At 32.9% G+C, this 18,683-nt stretch overlaps 1 protein-coding gene across 1 annotated transcript in view; it reads right to left on the reverse strand.

The window, feature by feature from the left end:
• Positions 1–18,683, reverse strand: part of TM2D1 (TM2 domain containing 1) — a 40,816-nt gene that overhangs the window by 18,984 nt on the left and 3,149 nt on the right. Inside the window, exons 3-4 of the mRNA XM_006919264.3 lie at positions 9,308–9,416; positions 4,154–4,245 (exon numbers count right to left, since the gene is read on the reverse strand). Of these exons, the coding sequence (XP_006919326.1) occupies positions 4,154–4,245; positions 9,308–9,416 (201 nt within the window). The remainder of the gene's footprint in view (positions 1–4,153; positions 4,246–9,307; positions 9,417–18,683) is intronic.

An 18,683-nucleotide genomic window follows, 5' to 3' on the forward strand; every position in this document is an offset into this window, starting at 1 on the left:
TCATGCTTTGAATGTACTTTATACCTTAGTAACTTAAACTTTACATTTTAAAAACATAAATTCAAAAAAAGATTTATTTGGATATAAAATAAAAAGAACAGATTAACTTTGGATATTTAAAAAAAATTTTGGTATTTTTTGTTTTATTATAGGTTGAGTCTCGCAAATACTCTTCTATCTGCCTAACTATTACAGAGAATATAGATTACTTCTATACAGATTACTTATATAGATTACTTATATTAAAATTGCTGTCTGTCAAATCGCAGGTGTTCTATAATGATTTCATTATTAGTTATTACTATTTCTTTGTGTGTATCTATGAAGGAGAGCTTTCAAATCTTAGAAAGTTTTACCTTCAAATCCCTTTATTTGTCCTATGATATGTGGATATTATATACCAGTTCAAATTGGTAACTTCAAATTTAAAAGGAAAAAAAGGAATAATATAACCAAAGATTTTTAAGAGGTGGGCTTCAAAACAGACAACACTTTGTTACTCTCATAGTAAGAAAATTACATTTTAAAAAAACATCACTATAAAAAGAGCATCTCTCCTATTAACTGCTACAAAAGAGCTATTATCGTTGAGAATCCATAATCTTCTAAAGCTACAGATGGGCAAAACAAAATATTCTAGTTATTGCATATAAAAAAAGAATGTTAACACAGTTAAAAACACAAAAAAATATTATTAGAAAAATAAGGCTTTGTGGTGAAAAAAAGGCTTCCAGCTAAAAGCAGCACTGGTAGATTGAAGAATAAATCAATTAAAGGAAGTAAAGCTATACATTGTTAAAAAAAAAAAAAATGAGATCTTCAGATTTACTCAGCTGAATTTTTGTTCTTTAACATAAAGATATAGCCATGGGCTAAAAAAAAATTTTTTCTTAAACGATTTTCAGATTTTACCAAATTTTATTCAATCTCACTCCTCAACAAATTTCCCTTGTTTAATCCTGAAGTAAAACATATATAATGAAATATCACATTTAACACTATATTACTTCTAAAAAAACAAGTTTCGTACCTGCATGATTTACACTATTTATTCTGTTCTTATTAAATTCCAATATGAATAAACAGTATTAAGAATTTTAAAAGCTATATATAAATAAAACCACTGTTTTTCAAAATCATGAACATTTAAGATCATAAGAAAAACAGAATTTCAGGCTCTGCTACCATTTTCATGAGTCAATATTATATTATCCGGTTAATAATTTTCTTAATGGCAGTAATCATTTTAATTAAAAATGCCCAAATTCCTTAACCTTGGATTCTTAGTAAAAATTAAAATTTAATGAAAAACACTTAAATTTTTAAAATTTACAAACGTTGTAATTTTACATATTAGATTAGTTAATAAAACATGTCAAAATCCTTAATATTAAGATAGCTTAAATGTACATAAGAAACAGATAAAAATATCTGAATGCTTAAAGAGAAATTTCAGGTAAAGATAATGAATTTGTCATGTCCATTTAACTCCTCTCACTCTAAAACTCCACTGAAAGATGGTAAATGGATGTTTAAAGTCACAAATCCAATGGAATAAAGAGAATGGAAAGTAAGACAATAGCGACAAAAATCCAGAAACTGTAAAATAGATGAGAAGTAACAGACAGCAACCTTGAGAAAGTTGTATTCTAAGTCAACAGTCGATTTTAAATTAACGAACGTCTAAAGGTTGTTGTGATGTTATTTAAAAAATTTAAAAAGAAACTACACTGACACATAAAGTTAGAAATAACATTTACAAGTTTATAGAGTCTCAGACACAAACTGCAAGGTTCTCTTTGACTGAAGCTAATAATGGATTGTAGAGTAACAGTGGCCAGAGAGGGCAACTCCTGGCAAAAAACTAACATTCACTACCCATAGCTGCTACAGAGTGTTTTATACAGAGCTTTATTACCGTTTTATAGTTTTATTTTGCAGGAAAAAAAAATTCACAACATATATACCAACACATTATTATGTACTGCTATAAGTCGAAAACATTAACTTACACTATAGGTCATGACAACTCATCTGACAAACATCACAAGAAGCTAAGAAGTCATTCATTAAGCCAAATATATTTAAAATATATTTACTATTCAAAATCATCACAGAATAAACTATTCTAAAGAATAGTGTTTCTCCTTTAAACCTTTCTAAGTTAGAAATCTTTCTAAAAAACATATATGATCTTGTCCTGTTAAAGAACACATGAGAAAATGCAAAGACTAGGGCAGAAGGCTTCGGATGTATTCTAACCATCACTATTTCATTTCACTTTCTCATTATTAACCTAGTTTCTCCGTCTGACCATCCGTCCTTCTATCCAACCATCATCTAATAGAGAGTATTAGACTAAATGAGTTTTATTTTGGCAACTCAGAGGCCTTCTGCGCATATTATATGGTTCTCCATTGTGTTATGGAAAGGTATGGTTGCTATTACAAATGACATGAAAAGTGTAGTTACACAATCACTCAGGCCAGGACTACTGAATCAATCTCCTTTCAGCTTACTCTGCCACCAGTCTTTCTCTGTTCTAAGCCATTTCCCACAATTCCTCCAGTATTATCTTCCTGAAATATGAATTTGACAACAGTCCTCTCCTTAAAAATTTAAAGCCTTTTATAATCTGACCACAGGCTACCTCTGCAGTCACTTTTCATCTCTTGCCATGCCATGGTTCTTCCTACACCATAGACTAACATATCTGCCATTCTCTCAACATGCATACATGCTCTTTCATACTCTGTGCCTTTGCATGAGCTGTTCCCTGTAATTCCCTAAATATCTGCAATCTGTTCATCCTTCAAATCCTAGTTAAAATGTCACCTCATATAAGAAGTCCTCCCTCACACCCCAAGGCCGACAAAATCAGTCCCCTTTCTGTGCTCTCAGCACTTTGTTATGATTCTGTAATAATGAATATCATAAATTAGTCTGACATATTTTATATTTACTTTCTTTTTAACCAGTCTGAATTGTGATCTTCATCATTATTGCCAGAGCACTTAGTTACTTACTTAATAGGTAATAAACATTGAATACATGTTTCTTAACTGAATAAATACACGTATATAGCATTTTAAACTCTGACTTCTATTTATGACTTTATAACACTAAGTTCCAGGTAATGCTGTCAGAAACATACTTCCCACCAATCCCATAGTGAAGATCTTCTTTGATCTTTGGTGGGTAGCAACATGGAAAGAATAAGATCAGCTTTGCTAGCTGAAAAACAGAGCATTCAGAAACTTTAAATTTGCTCAGTGAAAGGCTAATATAGAAGCGGTGTACTACAGTAAATAAAGCATGATCTCTTGAACCAGAAAATCTGGGTTCAAATTCAGGTCATCGACTGAATGTCCTTGGGTAAATCTCCTGATCTCACGACAATTTCACTATCCATAAAACAGGGATGATAACAAGTATGTCACAGAATAAAGCAAGGCCTTGAGAGTCAGTAAATCCCTTAACCTCTTTGGTGACAATTTCTCTACCTGTTAAAAAAAGATTTAAAGAGGATGATAAACTCAGAGAGTTGTAAGGATTAAATAAGGGCAAACGTGAAAGTATTGTTCAAACAAAAGCTATTGTCAAATCTAAATAGTTTCATAAGCTTTAGTAACTATGGAAAATGTGAAGATTACAGCTAAGAGGAAGGTATGGAAGAGATGCCAAGTATAATAAAAGTCAGGCCCCACACCAGCTTATGCTGGCTGTTACAGTTCTTACTCCGACTTCTCAAAGTAGTAGTTTCTATTCCCAACGCAACACTGATAGTTGTTCAGGTATAAGAAAATATTTTTTGGAAGAAGAGAGATATATATTTATTCACAAAATAGTTACTGAACATCCACTATGTGCCCAGCACTAGCAATGACAGATCAGGTCCACTGTCCTACCCTAAGTAAGTGCCTACCCTATCTTGAGTGTGTGTTTTCATAAAGATGAAAGTACAGGAAAAGTCTATATTTCTTATCCAAGTTGAACTGTAAAGCTAACTGTAGCTCTATATTCATGGAAGAAATGTTAACTATTCAACTCCAGATACAAAGAACTTGTAACTATATAGTAGTATGCAGAGATTTAAGCTGTAAGAATAGCTATAACACAAGTTTCACAAAGATTTTGAATGAAACATACTTACCCAAGGCAGGGTACCCAAGGTAAAATCGATCTGCTCCCAACCATCCAAGAAAAAGAGAGAGTGCAACTGCCACTTTGTACGAATAGCCATTTCTGCACAAAATTATAACCTGAGTGTCATATTTATATATTTCCAACATGTAAACATCTTAGAAAATAAAACTTTTCATTTTTATTTGTTAATTAGTTCATTCATCCATTCACTTATTCAATTAATGCTTTTGGGCGACTACTACAAGCCAGGCACTATTCTAGGCCATTGGGATACATTAATAAACAAAAGAAACAAAGATCCCTGCCCCTCAAGAGCTTACATTCTAGGGGCAGAAGCAACAACCATTTTAAAAGTAAATCATATATTATAAAGTCATAAATGATATGAAAAAAAATGAAGTAGGGTGTATAGAGAATCCAGAATGCTAAGGATACAAACAGGAGCCATTTAAAGGGGATGATAAGAGTAGGGCTCATTGAGAAGGTGATATTTGATCTTAGGGAAGTGAGCTATCTATGTCACACCTCTGAGAAAAGAATGTCCCAGATCCAAAAAAAAAAAAAAAAAATGATGTTACAAAGGAAGCATAACTGCCATGTTTGAGGTCTATTAAGGAGGCCAGAGTAGCAGGAGTGGAGTGAGAAGAGGGAAGAATAGTAGAAAATGAGGTCAGAGAGGTAACAAGGGGCAAAGAGGGCAGATCATGCAGGGCCTTGAATACCATTGTAAAGACTATGGATTCTACTCAAAGATACATGGAAAACTACTACAAGATGTTAAGGGGAGGTGTGATGGTGTGATATGAACCGATTTAGATTTTAAAATAATCACTCTAGCTGCTGCACTGAAAACAGACTGCAGGGGAATATTTGTCACAATAATAATGCATAACAAATCACCCCAAAACTCAGTGACTTATAACAATAAGCAATTATTCTCACACTTATTGGTTGCAATTGGCATTGGTTCAGCTAATCGAGGCTGTGTTCAGCTAGAAGATTCTGCTTCAGTTTGAAGTTTGGCTGAGTTTGAATCCAGACAGTGGATTCAGTTCAAATCAGCTCCACTTAAGTTTCTCTAGTGCCCGGGCTAATGGTACAAGCATTTACTTGAGGCAAGTTCTTTTCAGGACATATCACCAAAGTACAAGAGAAAAGCTAAACCCCAGAAGTACATTTAAGCCTCTGCTTGTTTCATACCTGATAACATTACACAGACCAAATCAAATTACATGGTCAAGCCTAAAATCAATGGAGTGGGAAGTATACATTGCCCAGTTAACAGGGACTGAGAGAGATGAATTTGCTGAATAAATTCAAACTATCACGGGGACTAATGAGTTTAAAGGGTACTGCAGAAATCCAGGTGAAAATTAATAGTGTCTTGACCTGGAGTATGAGCAAAGGAAACAGTGAGAAGTGACCAGATTCTGGATGTATCCTGAAGTAAGGCCAACTGGATTTCCTCATGTATTAGATTTAGGGTATGAAAAAAATTAGGAAAGATAATGCTAAGAATTTTATCCTAAGTCACTAGAGGGATGAAGCTAGTATTAACTGAACTGGGGAAGGCTGAGGATGGACTAGACCTTGGAAAGATGATCAGTATTCCAGTTTTGGATATGTGAGTTTGAGATGTTTATCAGACATTCATGTAGAGTTGCCCAAAAGACAGCTGGATTTATAAGTCTGGAGTTAGGGAGAGAAGTACGGGCTGGAGGTATAAATTAGGAAGTTACAACATACAGAAAGTATTTAACTCCATGAGATTACCATGTGAGTATACATAGACAAAAGAAGAGATTCACAGACAGAACCCTGAAATACTCAAATATTAAGAGATCCAGATGAGAAGAAAGCAGAAAGGAGACTGAGAAGGTGCTAACAATGAGGAAGAAGTATAACTAGAAGAGTGTGGTATCTTGAAGTCCAATGAAGACCGTGTATTAAGGACAACAGAGTACTCAAATGTGCCAAATATGACAGATCACATAAGATAATGGCTGAAGATTCACCACTATATTTAACCAAGAGGAGACCATGAGTGACCTGAGCAAGGGCAATTTTGGTGACAATCTGAGGGCAAAAGACAAAAAAGTAGGCTTACGAAAGATTGGAAGGAAAAAAATTGAAGAAAAGAAGTATCAGACAACTCTTTCAAGGAGTTTTGCTGCAAAGGGGAGTAAAGAAATAGAGAGGTAGCTGGAGTTATCATTTTAAAGTCAAATCAGATCATGCCAGTCTCCTGCTTACAATGCTGGTTTTTGCACTGCACTCATAATTAAGATATTTTCAGAGTGCTGGGGAGATAAATGATAAACAGCCCAGAGATTCTATTTATGTATCTAATATTACAAGGATGTCAGATTTTGTGCTGAGGGGAGTGATGCCCCTCATAATGGAATGGGGCACCAGAATGGAAGTAGAGAAATACATTAGGTTCTGTAGAAACTCAAGCTATAATCTACTGGGCAGTAGCAGTGGAAGAGAAAATTGAACAAAACTGGGAAACATTAAGAAGGCAGAAGCAACCAGACTAAATGTGAGAAAACTTTTCAAAGTTTCTGCTTAAGAAGATGGGAAGAATAGGTGCCATTCACTATGACATAGGAGGAAATGAATTGAAAGAAAAGATGAGAGATTCAGCTTGGGACCTTAATATATATAAAGGTGGTGAGAGAAGAAAAAGGGGTGGTTGAATGAAAAGGACCAAAGATATATTCCAGGAGATATCAAGATTTAAGAAGAGTAGGTATCAAAGGAAAGAAAAGAGTGTTTTATACTAGAAGTCAAGGAAAGAATTATGAAAAGGGAATGCCAAATGCTATAGAAAGATTAAGATACAGACTTTGAATATCCATTTAATATAGCAACAAAGATTACTGGCTTTTGGCCATGCTGAAATTAGACAGAAAAATGTATTAAATGTATTAAAAATAAGTATTAGAGAAACAAGCCTTTCAAAAAGCTGAGAAGGGGGATGAATGAGAAAAGCAATTATCTATATAAATAAATTACCCTAAAAATAATCTGCAAACTGATAATACAGCAGAGATGGTCTAATTATTCCTCAAATCAGTTTCTCCTTTTCTCATGGACATACAGCTAAACTACATATTCTAGCCCACCTTGCAGTTAAGTGCAACCATCAATAAGTGTTGGCCAACAGAATGAGGACAGAAGTGATGAATGCCATTTCCAGGTCTGGCCCATAAAACACTCTTATAAGGGGTATCCTTTTCTCTTTCCCATCTGCTGGCTGAACAGAAAGGACTCTAAGGACTAGAGAAAGCAAAGCCACAAGAAGAAAGGAGCAAAGACTTCTGCATGACTGCATGGAGCAACCATCACTCTCACCTTATCCAGACCTCCAAGCCAACAAAAATTGGACTATGATGTGAGTGAGAGATAACTTTGTGTTTGGCCACTGAAACTCTAAACACATTTGTTATAGCAGTTAGCCTGCTCTAACTAATATAGATAGCCAATATAAATAGCAGCATGGCTTGGTAATCAATTGGACATGGTTACTAGACTTTAGTTGCTAGAGAATATATTAAATAATGGCTATATCTGCAATATGAGGATGGAGTTTTAATCAAGTATCAATATTACATATAGTCTGAAAAAGAATATACTAACAGAAAATAGAAGAAAAATGTGTTAACTGGAAAAGGGAGACTCGAGGAATAAGAATTTGTCGGCGAGTCTTTATTCCATAGCTGACTAGCAGCTGGCTCTTTAATATCCTGATTTTCAAAAAATGATATCAGGTTATCTTAATTTTGTGACTTACTAGAATTATCCATCGATCTAACTACCCTTGTTCTGATTCAAAGTTCATCAGGCAAATTCTATTTTGGAATTGTAGATTTTAACTACAGAAGGGGAATAAGTTGGCCAGGATACTTGGAGTATCTGGTTTCCTTGACAGTTGTAATTCTTATCATAACTGACATCAGTGTCTTCCGAGCATGATTAGTGCAACTTAGTGGCATTGAGCCTAATCTACCCAGAGACACTGAAAAGAAAAATCAGAGTTAACTTGAAAATTAAGTAACAGATTACTGTGGTGTTACCACTACTGGTAATATGAACCTGTAAGGTCTAATTTGTGCAGTCAGCTGTTCTCAAAGATGATTTTCTTTGTTATTGTATTATATCTTATGATATGTTGGACTAGCACTTAATAAATTATTTGTCATATGGAATGTTTAAGGTAGAAATATCAACGTATAAATTTAAAACCTGACTAAACCATACCAAAGAACTTTAGAGATAATTCCTTTTAACAATTTTTATTTTACTAATGAGAAATCTTAGAACCCAAGAAGCTTAAGTGATTGGCTTAGGATTACACAGCAAGATAGACTTTAAAGCCCCTCCTCATTAATACAGTGAAGTAGGTAGGGTCAAAAGAAAAAAGACTCTGCTAGTAATTTCTAAGGATTCTAATAGAACTTGTAAAAACAGCCAAACAGTAGTTATTTCTTGATATAACTTCAAATAGGTGCCATCGAACAAAATGTAATCACGTACAGTTAAAAGGTAAAAATATAGTGCCAGCAATTAATCAAAGTGGGTTAAACTAAATCATGTTTTTAGCACAAAGCAGAAATATAAGAATAACATGTTACCTTTACTATAGCAAAATTAAAAGCAAACTTAAAAGCTCTTTAAGAAAAAGAACATTCCTAACAAAATAAAGACATTTGTCTTAATATCTCAAACTAACTTTTGAATTGTTTTATATTATCATTCATCATCCACATCTATTACAAAGAATGAAACTAAGTTTCAAAATGCCCTTAATATGCGAACTATTTAATAGTATTCTTTTAATATTATAGGTACACAATCCCCGAAATTTGAAAATAGAATGTTTTCATAATTCATTTGGTAGGATAAACAGACTGGATTGACATGGCATGAGGCCATTCATAATCTTTTTTATCTCATATAGTGAATTACTGGGCTTTATGTGGTTGGTAAGTTGCATTTATAAAACAATATGCACACTTAAAAGAGGTTTCCTGACACAGATAAAAGTTATATTAGTGCTGATTTTCCCTATAAATTAACTCTTTATCTCTTCACTTCGTGCAATCAAAATATAGCATAGGCAAGTAATCTGAAAATTTAGCTTCAGTAATATACTTACACATTTCGGCAAGATATGGACTTGAGAAAACCAACTTCATTTCCAGTAAAATGTGTTTCATTGCCACTGAAATCCTTACAAGTTATGTTGGGTGCTGGAAAACATGGAACTAAAGGCAGAAAAAGGCAAGAAATAATTATTATTTTTCTGTAGGAAAGGTATATAATTATGTTTTTTTTTTAAGACTAGAAAAGTGCACAAGAAAATATAACATATAACAAACCACCTCCCAATAACATCTGATATGAGACTTTAGATAGGAAAAGCTACACACACACAGACGCGTGCGTGAATGTATATGTACGCACACCTATATGTTCATGTACAAGATACAGATAATATGATATTGTGGTCTCAACATAAAAATGTAAGAATTGTCACAGTAGCTTAAATGTATGAACCATCTAGTTCAATCTCCTGCCTCTGACAAAGGTGTCAAGGGAAGAAATGCACGATATTACTGCCTTTTACTTCATCTCTAGGATAAAGAATACTTCTAGAATTTTTGTTGGTAACTTGTTGTGTAATTGTGTAATTAATTAAATTTAACATAATCTGACTTTATATTTTCAGTTTATATGAACTCTTGCAGAGGATGCTGCCATAAACTAAGATTCTTTTTATCCATTCTAAATAGATTTTTTATTAATCTAAATGTATTTGTTTCTTTAGTCCCTCTAGGATTTGATGTAGTATATTATTTCAGTATTTAGGAATTTTTCTTACTCATAGCCCAGATGACATAATAAGAGGAAGTTAACAGCTTACTATGTGCTAGGCAGGCACTCTTCTGAAGCCTTTATAGCATAATCGTGTAAAGAGCAAGAACTTTGGAATGAAAATGACTTATCTTTCAGAACCTTGGATTCCTTGTAGATAAAAAGCACCAAGATTGCCTATATCATAGGATTACTGTGAGGATTAAATATGATATAAAATACCTAACACCAGGCACAGCTTATAGTAGGGATTCGATAAATGTTTTGTGCCTATTCCTCTTTCACCATTTCTGACTAAAAGGCAATAATGTTTTCAGGCTAGTTTTAGTAAATGCTTATCTCCATGTTTAGCATCAATAATTTGTATTTAAATTTCCAGTTACTTTATACACTTTATTAATTGTATTCAACTTTCCTAAACAAGGAAGTACATACACTAAAAAGCAAAGATAAATACAAATAAAAACAATTTAAATAAGAAAAAGGACTAATAAAATGAAGGGAAGAAGGAAAGTGAATAAATAATTATACTAAGAAACAACTAAGGGAAAACACTAATTAAAGCACAAATTTATCTCTGAGTGTCCTGGTAGTTAAGGCAAAAAGCTTTTACAAAGCTATTGTAATATAACTAAATGAAAGTATACTAATTCACTTAGAAACTACTGCAGGAACTTGGTTTGGTTCATAACAGAAGGAAAACAGAAGGTAACAGAGAAGGTCCTCAATAAGAATTTTTACAAAACAATAGAGATTGTCCATACAGCCATTTCTTACACTGACTCCAGATATAAGCAAGGGCTTATAATGTCAACACCTATGAGATAAGGCAAAAGTTAACTTGATTTATAAGTAGCTGTTTGGCCACCTTTGATACAGGGATAAAATTTATTGACTTTTTAAATGAATTATCATGTCCCTTAGATTTTATCTCTTGAAAATTTGCCATCTTAGGTCATAGTTTTGACTAAAGCTATATAGTAGACAACTCAAAACTGAGATCAGCAAATATCTGAAATGCTACTATATATTCTATGTTACCAACTGAAAGGAAATCAGTATGCTCTACTGCAATGACTGGGGGCACTTTTGCTCTTGGGACATTTGGCAATGTCTGGAGACATTTGTGGTTGTCGCAACTGGAAAGCTGCTACTGGTATCTAGTGGGTAGAGGCCAAGGATGCTCCTAAACATCCTGTAATGCACAGGACAGCCTCCTCATGACAACAAATTATCTAATCCAAAACATTAATAGTACCAAGGTTGAGGAACCCTGCTCTCTATCAGTGGTCTTCAAAAAATTTTGCTCACACACTCCCTATTTCTTTTAAGCTGACACCTAAAATTTTTCATCACAGATTTACATGATTGGGAAAAAATATAATTTTCAGCATATTGTAAATATCACCATTAAAATGTAAATGTTATTTCACTCTTTAAAGTGGAATCTAAACACCACAGCAATTTGGTAACCATCATGATTCAAGGGAGAATATGAAAGAACTCTTCTTTAAAATTCAGAAATTTTACATCAATTTTAGGAAAAAGTACACATATACAAGCTGAGGATCTGAAAATCAATTCCATTAAAAATAGCTATTATGGGCTGAATTGTGTCCCTCAAAAAAGATATGTTGAAGTCCTAATCCTCAGCAACTCAGAATGTGACTTTACTTGAAAATAGGGTCTTTGCAGATTTAACCAAGTTAAGAAGAGATCATTAGTGTGGGACCTAATCTAATGACTGGTGTCCTCATAAAAAGGGGAAATTGTGTATGCACACACATAAAGAAAAGATGATGTGAAGACATAAAGGGAGCATGCCATGTAAAAACGGAATGCAGAGATCGAACTGAAGTGGTTGCAAGCTAGAGAATGCCAAGGATTGCTGGCCATCACCAACAACTCAGAAGAGGAAAAAAAAATTCTACCCAGAGTTTGAGAGGGAACACGGCCCTGCTAACACCTTGATTTCAGATTTCTAGCCTCCAGAACAGAGACAGTAAATGTCATCCAGTTTGTAACACTGTTATAACAGCCCTAGGAAACTAATTCAATATCTATACTTGTTTACCTTTTTTAACTTTTATTTTTCAATTAGAGTTGACATTCAATATTATTTTATATTAACTTCAAGTATACAGCATAATGGTTAGACATTTATATAATATACAAAGTGATCCCCCCCTATATTCTAGTACCCACCTGGCACTATACATACTTATTGGAATATTATTGACTATATTCTCTTTGCTGTACTTCACATTCCCGTGACTATTTCGTAACTACCAATATGTACTTCTCAATCCTTTCCCCTTTATCATCTAGCCCTCCAATCCCCTCCCATCTGGCAATCATCAGCTTTTTCTCTGTATCTTTGAGTCTGTTTTCATTTTGTGTGTTCATTTATTTTGTTCTTTAGATTTCACATGTAAGTGAAATCATATGTTATTTCCCTTTCTCTGTCGGACTTATTCACTTAGCGTAATACCTTCTAGGTCCATCCATATTGTTGCAAATGGTAAAAAAAAAATTTTTTTATGGCTAACATGCTATTATACATATGTACCATAACTTCTTTATCCAATCATCTATTGATGGGCACTTAGGTTGCCTTCGTCTTGGCTATTGTAAATAATGCTGCAATGAACCTAGGGGCGCATATAACATTTCAAATTAGTGTTTTAGTTTTCTTTGGGTAAATACCCAGAAGTTACCTCTTGGAAAGCTCCACCTACCCCCAGGAGTTTATGTATTCATTTGAAGACCAAGAGTTTAGGCAGCAAGCACGTAAGTTAAGTAAAAGAGATACCTAATTCAAAAGTTAAATTTTTCTTTGATGAAGACCATTACACCTCCACAAAGAAGTTACCTGAAAGAATATCTATAGATCAACACAAGTTTTTCTTCAAAGAGCACCTTTCGAGTTTTTCAAATCTTCAACATAACTAAGTTCCAGACTGAATAACTGTGCTATAAAACAATTCTATTACTAAATTTTGGATAATTTTTCTCTAAATATATTACCTTGCACTTGCTGAGTTTGAAGCTGCCACTTTCTTGTCTTACAGCCTTGTTAGATCTTCCTGTAGACTGTCTAAAATCAGATCTTAAAGAGATGGTTGCAATACAAAACACTATAATTATGATTCCAATTGAGATTATTGTCTAATACAGTTTGCCTAGCAGAAATATATTGTTTTTTTTATGACAGTTCCTGAACAAAATTTTAAAAGAGCAAACATTTACAGGTGAATTATAAAAATATACTGTAAAAACATTAAAAACTAAGAAATCATATTTTTATTTTTCAATTAGATACTATTAATTAAAACTCATTTTGACATAGTTTTCAATGACATATTTTTATCATCTCTACTGTAAGATATTATTTGTATTCAATATGAGCTGCTTTGTATTAAATACAAAACAGATGAAAGAGAGAAAAATGTCTAACACTGCATTAGAAGCTCAGGAAAGATACAAATAGTGGAAAGAGGTGTCAGAGTGAAGGGGAAACCATATTACTACAATGATTCCAGAGAAGTCTGACATAAATATGAGCTAATTATTTCAAAGGATGAAAATTACTTTAACGAAGATGGGCTGCTCCTCTACATTAAAAATGACATGAGAAAATAGTAAGAGAAATACTGATGAGAGACTGATGAGATTTGTTTGAATTGATAGAGAACTTCAAAGAGAAGGACTTTGGAACTAGACAAATCTGAGTTTAAGTCCAAATTTTGTCACTTAACTAGTAAGTATGTTTCTGTGGGCAAGTTACAAAACCTCTCAACCTTATTTTATAATCTGTGAAATGGGGATAATACCCCTGTAATGCTATTATACATGCATTAAAAGCATATGGTGTATAAAGCATGGCATTTGGTTAGAGAAAGTGTTCAATAAGTGTGAGGTTCTTCACTCTAGGGAATTAGAGAACTTCAATACTGAAAAGACTAAGAGAAGGAACCTGACATGAGAAATAATTTTAACATTGTGAGTGGCTGTAAAATTAATGGAAGATTTTGTGAATGAAATTAATCAATTCAAAAGAAGCACTTTTACATATCTTATAATTATCTTTATTTTTAAAAAGCTGTTATGTAGAACTAGTTAATATGCTTTTTTTTTCCTTCTACAGACAGGAAAACTTAGGTTCCAAGAAATTAAGTGAGATGATCAAGTCTCCTAAGTAGATAATATTCTACAAGTTCTAGATTCTCATTACTTGTAATACTCTTTCCATTATACCATTATAATTCCATGCTTACATTGATTTTAGAAACAAGAAATAAATCAACACGATGAGATTAAGGAAGCCAGTTACCAGTAAATGTTAACTAGTAGACAAAATTAAGCAACATGTTACAAACCTGAAAACTATTCAATTTGCAGTTTTCTTGCAAAAAGTTTGGCTCTAGCCAATATCTAGAATTTAGATGTCATTTATTAAAGCCAGTAAGTACACAGTATTTCCCAACTATAAAAAGCACTGTTTTTTAAATGCAAAAAAAAGTTAAACAAGAAATAATCTATTAAATTTCATAACAGTAAAACAGATAACTAGAGAGTAAGTAGGTGGTTTGAGATCCTACCCCAGTTAACATGTCTCTAGACTGGTCGTGATCAGTCAAATAAAAGGACCAGACCTGATATGATTTCTATTAAGAGGTTATGTTGAATAATGACCAGATAATTAAATGTGTCAATCTAGAATCTGGGTGAAAGCAAAAGATAAAGTTGGCAAAAGCAACCCTATCTTCATATTTCCAGCATATAAAGGTAGCTCTCCTCTGGGACTTCTGGAGTTGGAAAATCATCAATCCACAACTTTCATAATAAAGAATAGTTCAGGCCAAAATCATAATGGATGGTAGCTCCAGGAAAAATTTTTGATGAGAAATAGGATATTTGCATGGTCATAATGAATCTCCCCAAAGACTGTTTAATAGTTGCAAAGGAAAAAATACTAACTATACAGTGGAAAAATCTGAGTGAGCAACATTTAACAACTAACATCACCAACGAGGCAGATGGATATCATGTGACTCGATGTGAGATGCTGAAGACACCCCATCACTTATGTAATTTTCCAGCCTGGAATGTATAACCTAAATCTAATCATAATGAGATATTAGACAATCCCAAATGAGCAACATTCTATTAAAATAAAAGAACTGTCGTCTTCAAACATATTAGTGTCATTAAAGACTAAGAAAGCTGTGAAAATGTTCCAGTTTAAGAAGACTAAAGGCAAAACCTGATCTTAGGAACTTTTACTGGGGGAAAATGCTATAAAGGCATTATTTGGGCCATTTGATAAAATTGGAATACAGTTAAGAGAATATCTCCTTAGGAAAAATACAAACGTATTTAGGGCAAAATTATATATACAAAATCAGAGAGCATGCATGAGCACACAATGATAAAGCAAAAGGAAATTGGTGAATCTGGGTAAAGGATATATAGGTATTCTTTGTACTACTTTTATTCTTGCAACTTTTCTGTAAGCTTGAAATTATCTCTAAATAACATAACTAATTTATGCTGTTAAAAGTTAGGATAATGGTTATCCATTAAGGCAGGTAGTGACTATAAGAGAGTAGGATGGAGGTTTTTGGCATGTTGATAATGTTGTTTCTTGATTAGGAAGCACTTATACACGTTCGGTTTGTGAAAATGCATTTGACTTATACTAATGGATACTTTTCTGTAAATATATTTCAATAAAAACTTAAGAAAATAAAAATGGCCTTCTGCCAAAGAACCAGAGCAAAATTTTTGGAGATGGAGTCTAAATATTTTGTATTTCACCGATCAAAAATAAAAATACTTGCATACACATGCGCGCGAGTGCACACACACACACACACACGCACACACAAAGTCTAAACAGAACACTCCTTGAGGACAGAGATTATGTTTTCTTTCATATATCATCTATACCATGTAGCAGAAGCCTACCATGTAATAATTTCTCGATAAATGAATTAAATAATTTCTCAATAAATATTTTATAATATATAAACTAATTTTCATGAAGTTAATTGTTTTGAACTATTCATTTCATTTAATTACAAATTATTTATTACAGATAATTTCTCAATAAATAAATATGCTTGTTAATTGGCATTGGGCTGACTGGGAACTCTTTTAAGATCACATCAATTTATTGTCCTAATTGAATTTCCTTTGCCTTTGGTCCAAATTCCTACTCTCTATCTCCAAACTCCCCTCTCTGTAAAACATTCCTTTTCATCCCTACCCGGAAAGTACCATTTAAGAAAATGAAACTTCATGTTTCAAGGGGCATTTTGATGTTCTCTCTGATCAGAACTTAGAAATGATTCACCTTGGCCACTCCACTAGCTTTGTGTGTTTTAAAAGAGCAATTTAAGAAAAAACACAAACTCCCTGTGGACAGACATAGCCTCATGAGTGTTGGGCTGGGATGGTACAACCTACCCCAGCTCTTGGCTGGACCTTTGTATCATGCACAAACTGTACATCCATATGCAAAAGGCATATGACTCATTTACTTCAGAAACTTTTTCTTTTTAAAATCATGACAATGATTTAAAGTTATTTATTTATTAATATAAAGCATTTTACATATGTTCTCAGATTCAGTTAGGCACTTGGTTTATTCTCTACAAATGAACTATCATATTATTCCCTTACATAGAAAGCCTTCCTTTTATTTTCCTGTAGGTCTCCTCTTAAATTATCCATGAGAAACTACCTGATAAGCCATGGCAGTACTGTTAATACCTCCAAGTCCTTTATACATCCTAGCAGTCTGATCATTTGACTTTGTATATGTTTATAATTTATCAATAACTGCTTAAGTGGATACAACTTATTTTACACAAAAGAGACACCTAACTGGAGGGCAGACCTCTTTTGGGGCAGTATTTTTGTTAGCTGTATAATTTCCTTTAAAATTCTTACACCAGCAAAGAACACTGCAGGCTAGAAAATGCCTTTTTTGAGATAGCTAGTTGGCTGGCTGCTTCCTAAAGTTAGATACGTGAGTCTCAATAGTATTCACAACAGATTTCCAACATCTTTCATATAAATAGTTGAATATTTGAAAGCTAATTCTTCTTTATGTGCATTAACTCTATTCTCTATGTGTTCCAAAAGCATAGAAGACAACTACATAAAACAAGCAAATCAGAGTACACCTATAAATTTTAAAAGGAGGGGATTCCTTGCAAACTTCAAGTTTAAAACATCTAAATTAAAGTTTACATGCTAAGCAATGTCTACTATATAAATCATATATGTATATATCCTATTACTGTTTATATGGTAAAATTTCACTATTTCCAAATAGTAGCAAAACATTAATTATAAAAGTTTAACACAACTTACTTTCAAATATCCCTGCTGACTTGAACTGGGCTAACAGTGTAACAAAATATAAAGGTATAAAAAGATAAAAGGAGAACTGCTTTTAAAAATATATACAAATTCATAATCAAGAGGTTATTTGATACTTTTGAAAAACTAAGTTCTTTGCTTTAACAAACATAATTCCTTTAATCTCATGAATCTGTTTTATAGCTTTTACTTATAAACATCAATCATCAGCTTAATTCATGTCTAATACATTTCATGTCTAATAAAGCATTCAGTATATATCCAATAGGTACACTTTTTCTCAAAATGATACTGTGTACTACAGAATACTAAACATATCCAATATACATCTATTTGCCTCCCTTCCAACATATATCCTTTTAGAAGACTAAAATGAGTTATTAATTTTTATCTGGCATCCCCCATATTTTAAGAGTAATAGAAGCTCCCCCAAATTCAAAGAGTAATAGAAGCTCCCCCAAATTCAAACCATAATAATTATGCTGAGGATTTGTTATTCATTATCAAAATTTCTCTAAAAATACATAGATACAAAAAAAAAAACCACAAAGAAAATACTGATGTATATTTAAAATCCTTACTGTGCTATTTTTATATTTAGGATGTACCTAAGTATATTTTACAAGTGCATAATGTGGGTGATATAACTGTTCACTGTACCTTACTGTACTATCAGTCTCAAGTTCTTTTTGCATAGTTAAAAATCTAAAGAAGCATCTTTATATAATGAAGTTGGTAGAGTACCAAGAAAGCTATATAAATTGATCCCAAAGGTTTAAAAAAATTAATGAAAATATAAAACTTTCCAGTTCATATAATTAAAGAGAATAAGTTTCTTTTTTAAGTCTCCTAGCCAGTTCTCCAATTTTAAGTTGTTCTGAAAACTGAATAACAATGTTATAACTCAAGAAACAACACATTAATGAATTACTCTTAGTGATCATACACTGGTCTATAACATGTTTTAAAAAATTAATTTAAAGACATATTTTGGCCCGACTTTAAGTTATACTACAAAGCAACAGTAATCAAAACGGCATGGTATTGACAAAAACAGACACACGGACCAGTGGAACAGAATCGAGAGTCCAGAAGTAAACCCATGTTTATAGTAGGAAATAATTTTCGACAAAAAAGCCAAAAACATATAGTGGAGAAAGGAAAGCCTCTTCAATAAATGGTGCTGGGAAAACTGGAAAGCCGCCTGCAAAAGAATGAAACTAGACTGTTGTCTATCACCACACACCAAAATTAACTCAAAATGG

Source organism: Pteropus alecto, unplaced genomic scaffold (genome assembly GCF_000325575.1).
Source record: "Pteropus alecto unplaced genomic scaffold, ASM32557v1 scaffold25, whole genome shotgun sequence".
In the NCBI taxonomy this organism is placed as follows: Eukaryota; Metazoa; Chordata; class Mammalia; order Chiroptera; family Pteropodidae; genus Pteropus; species Pteropus alecto.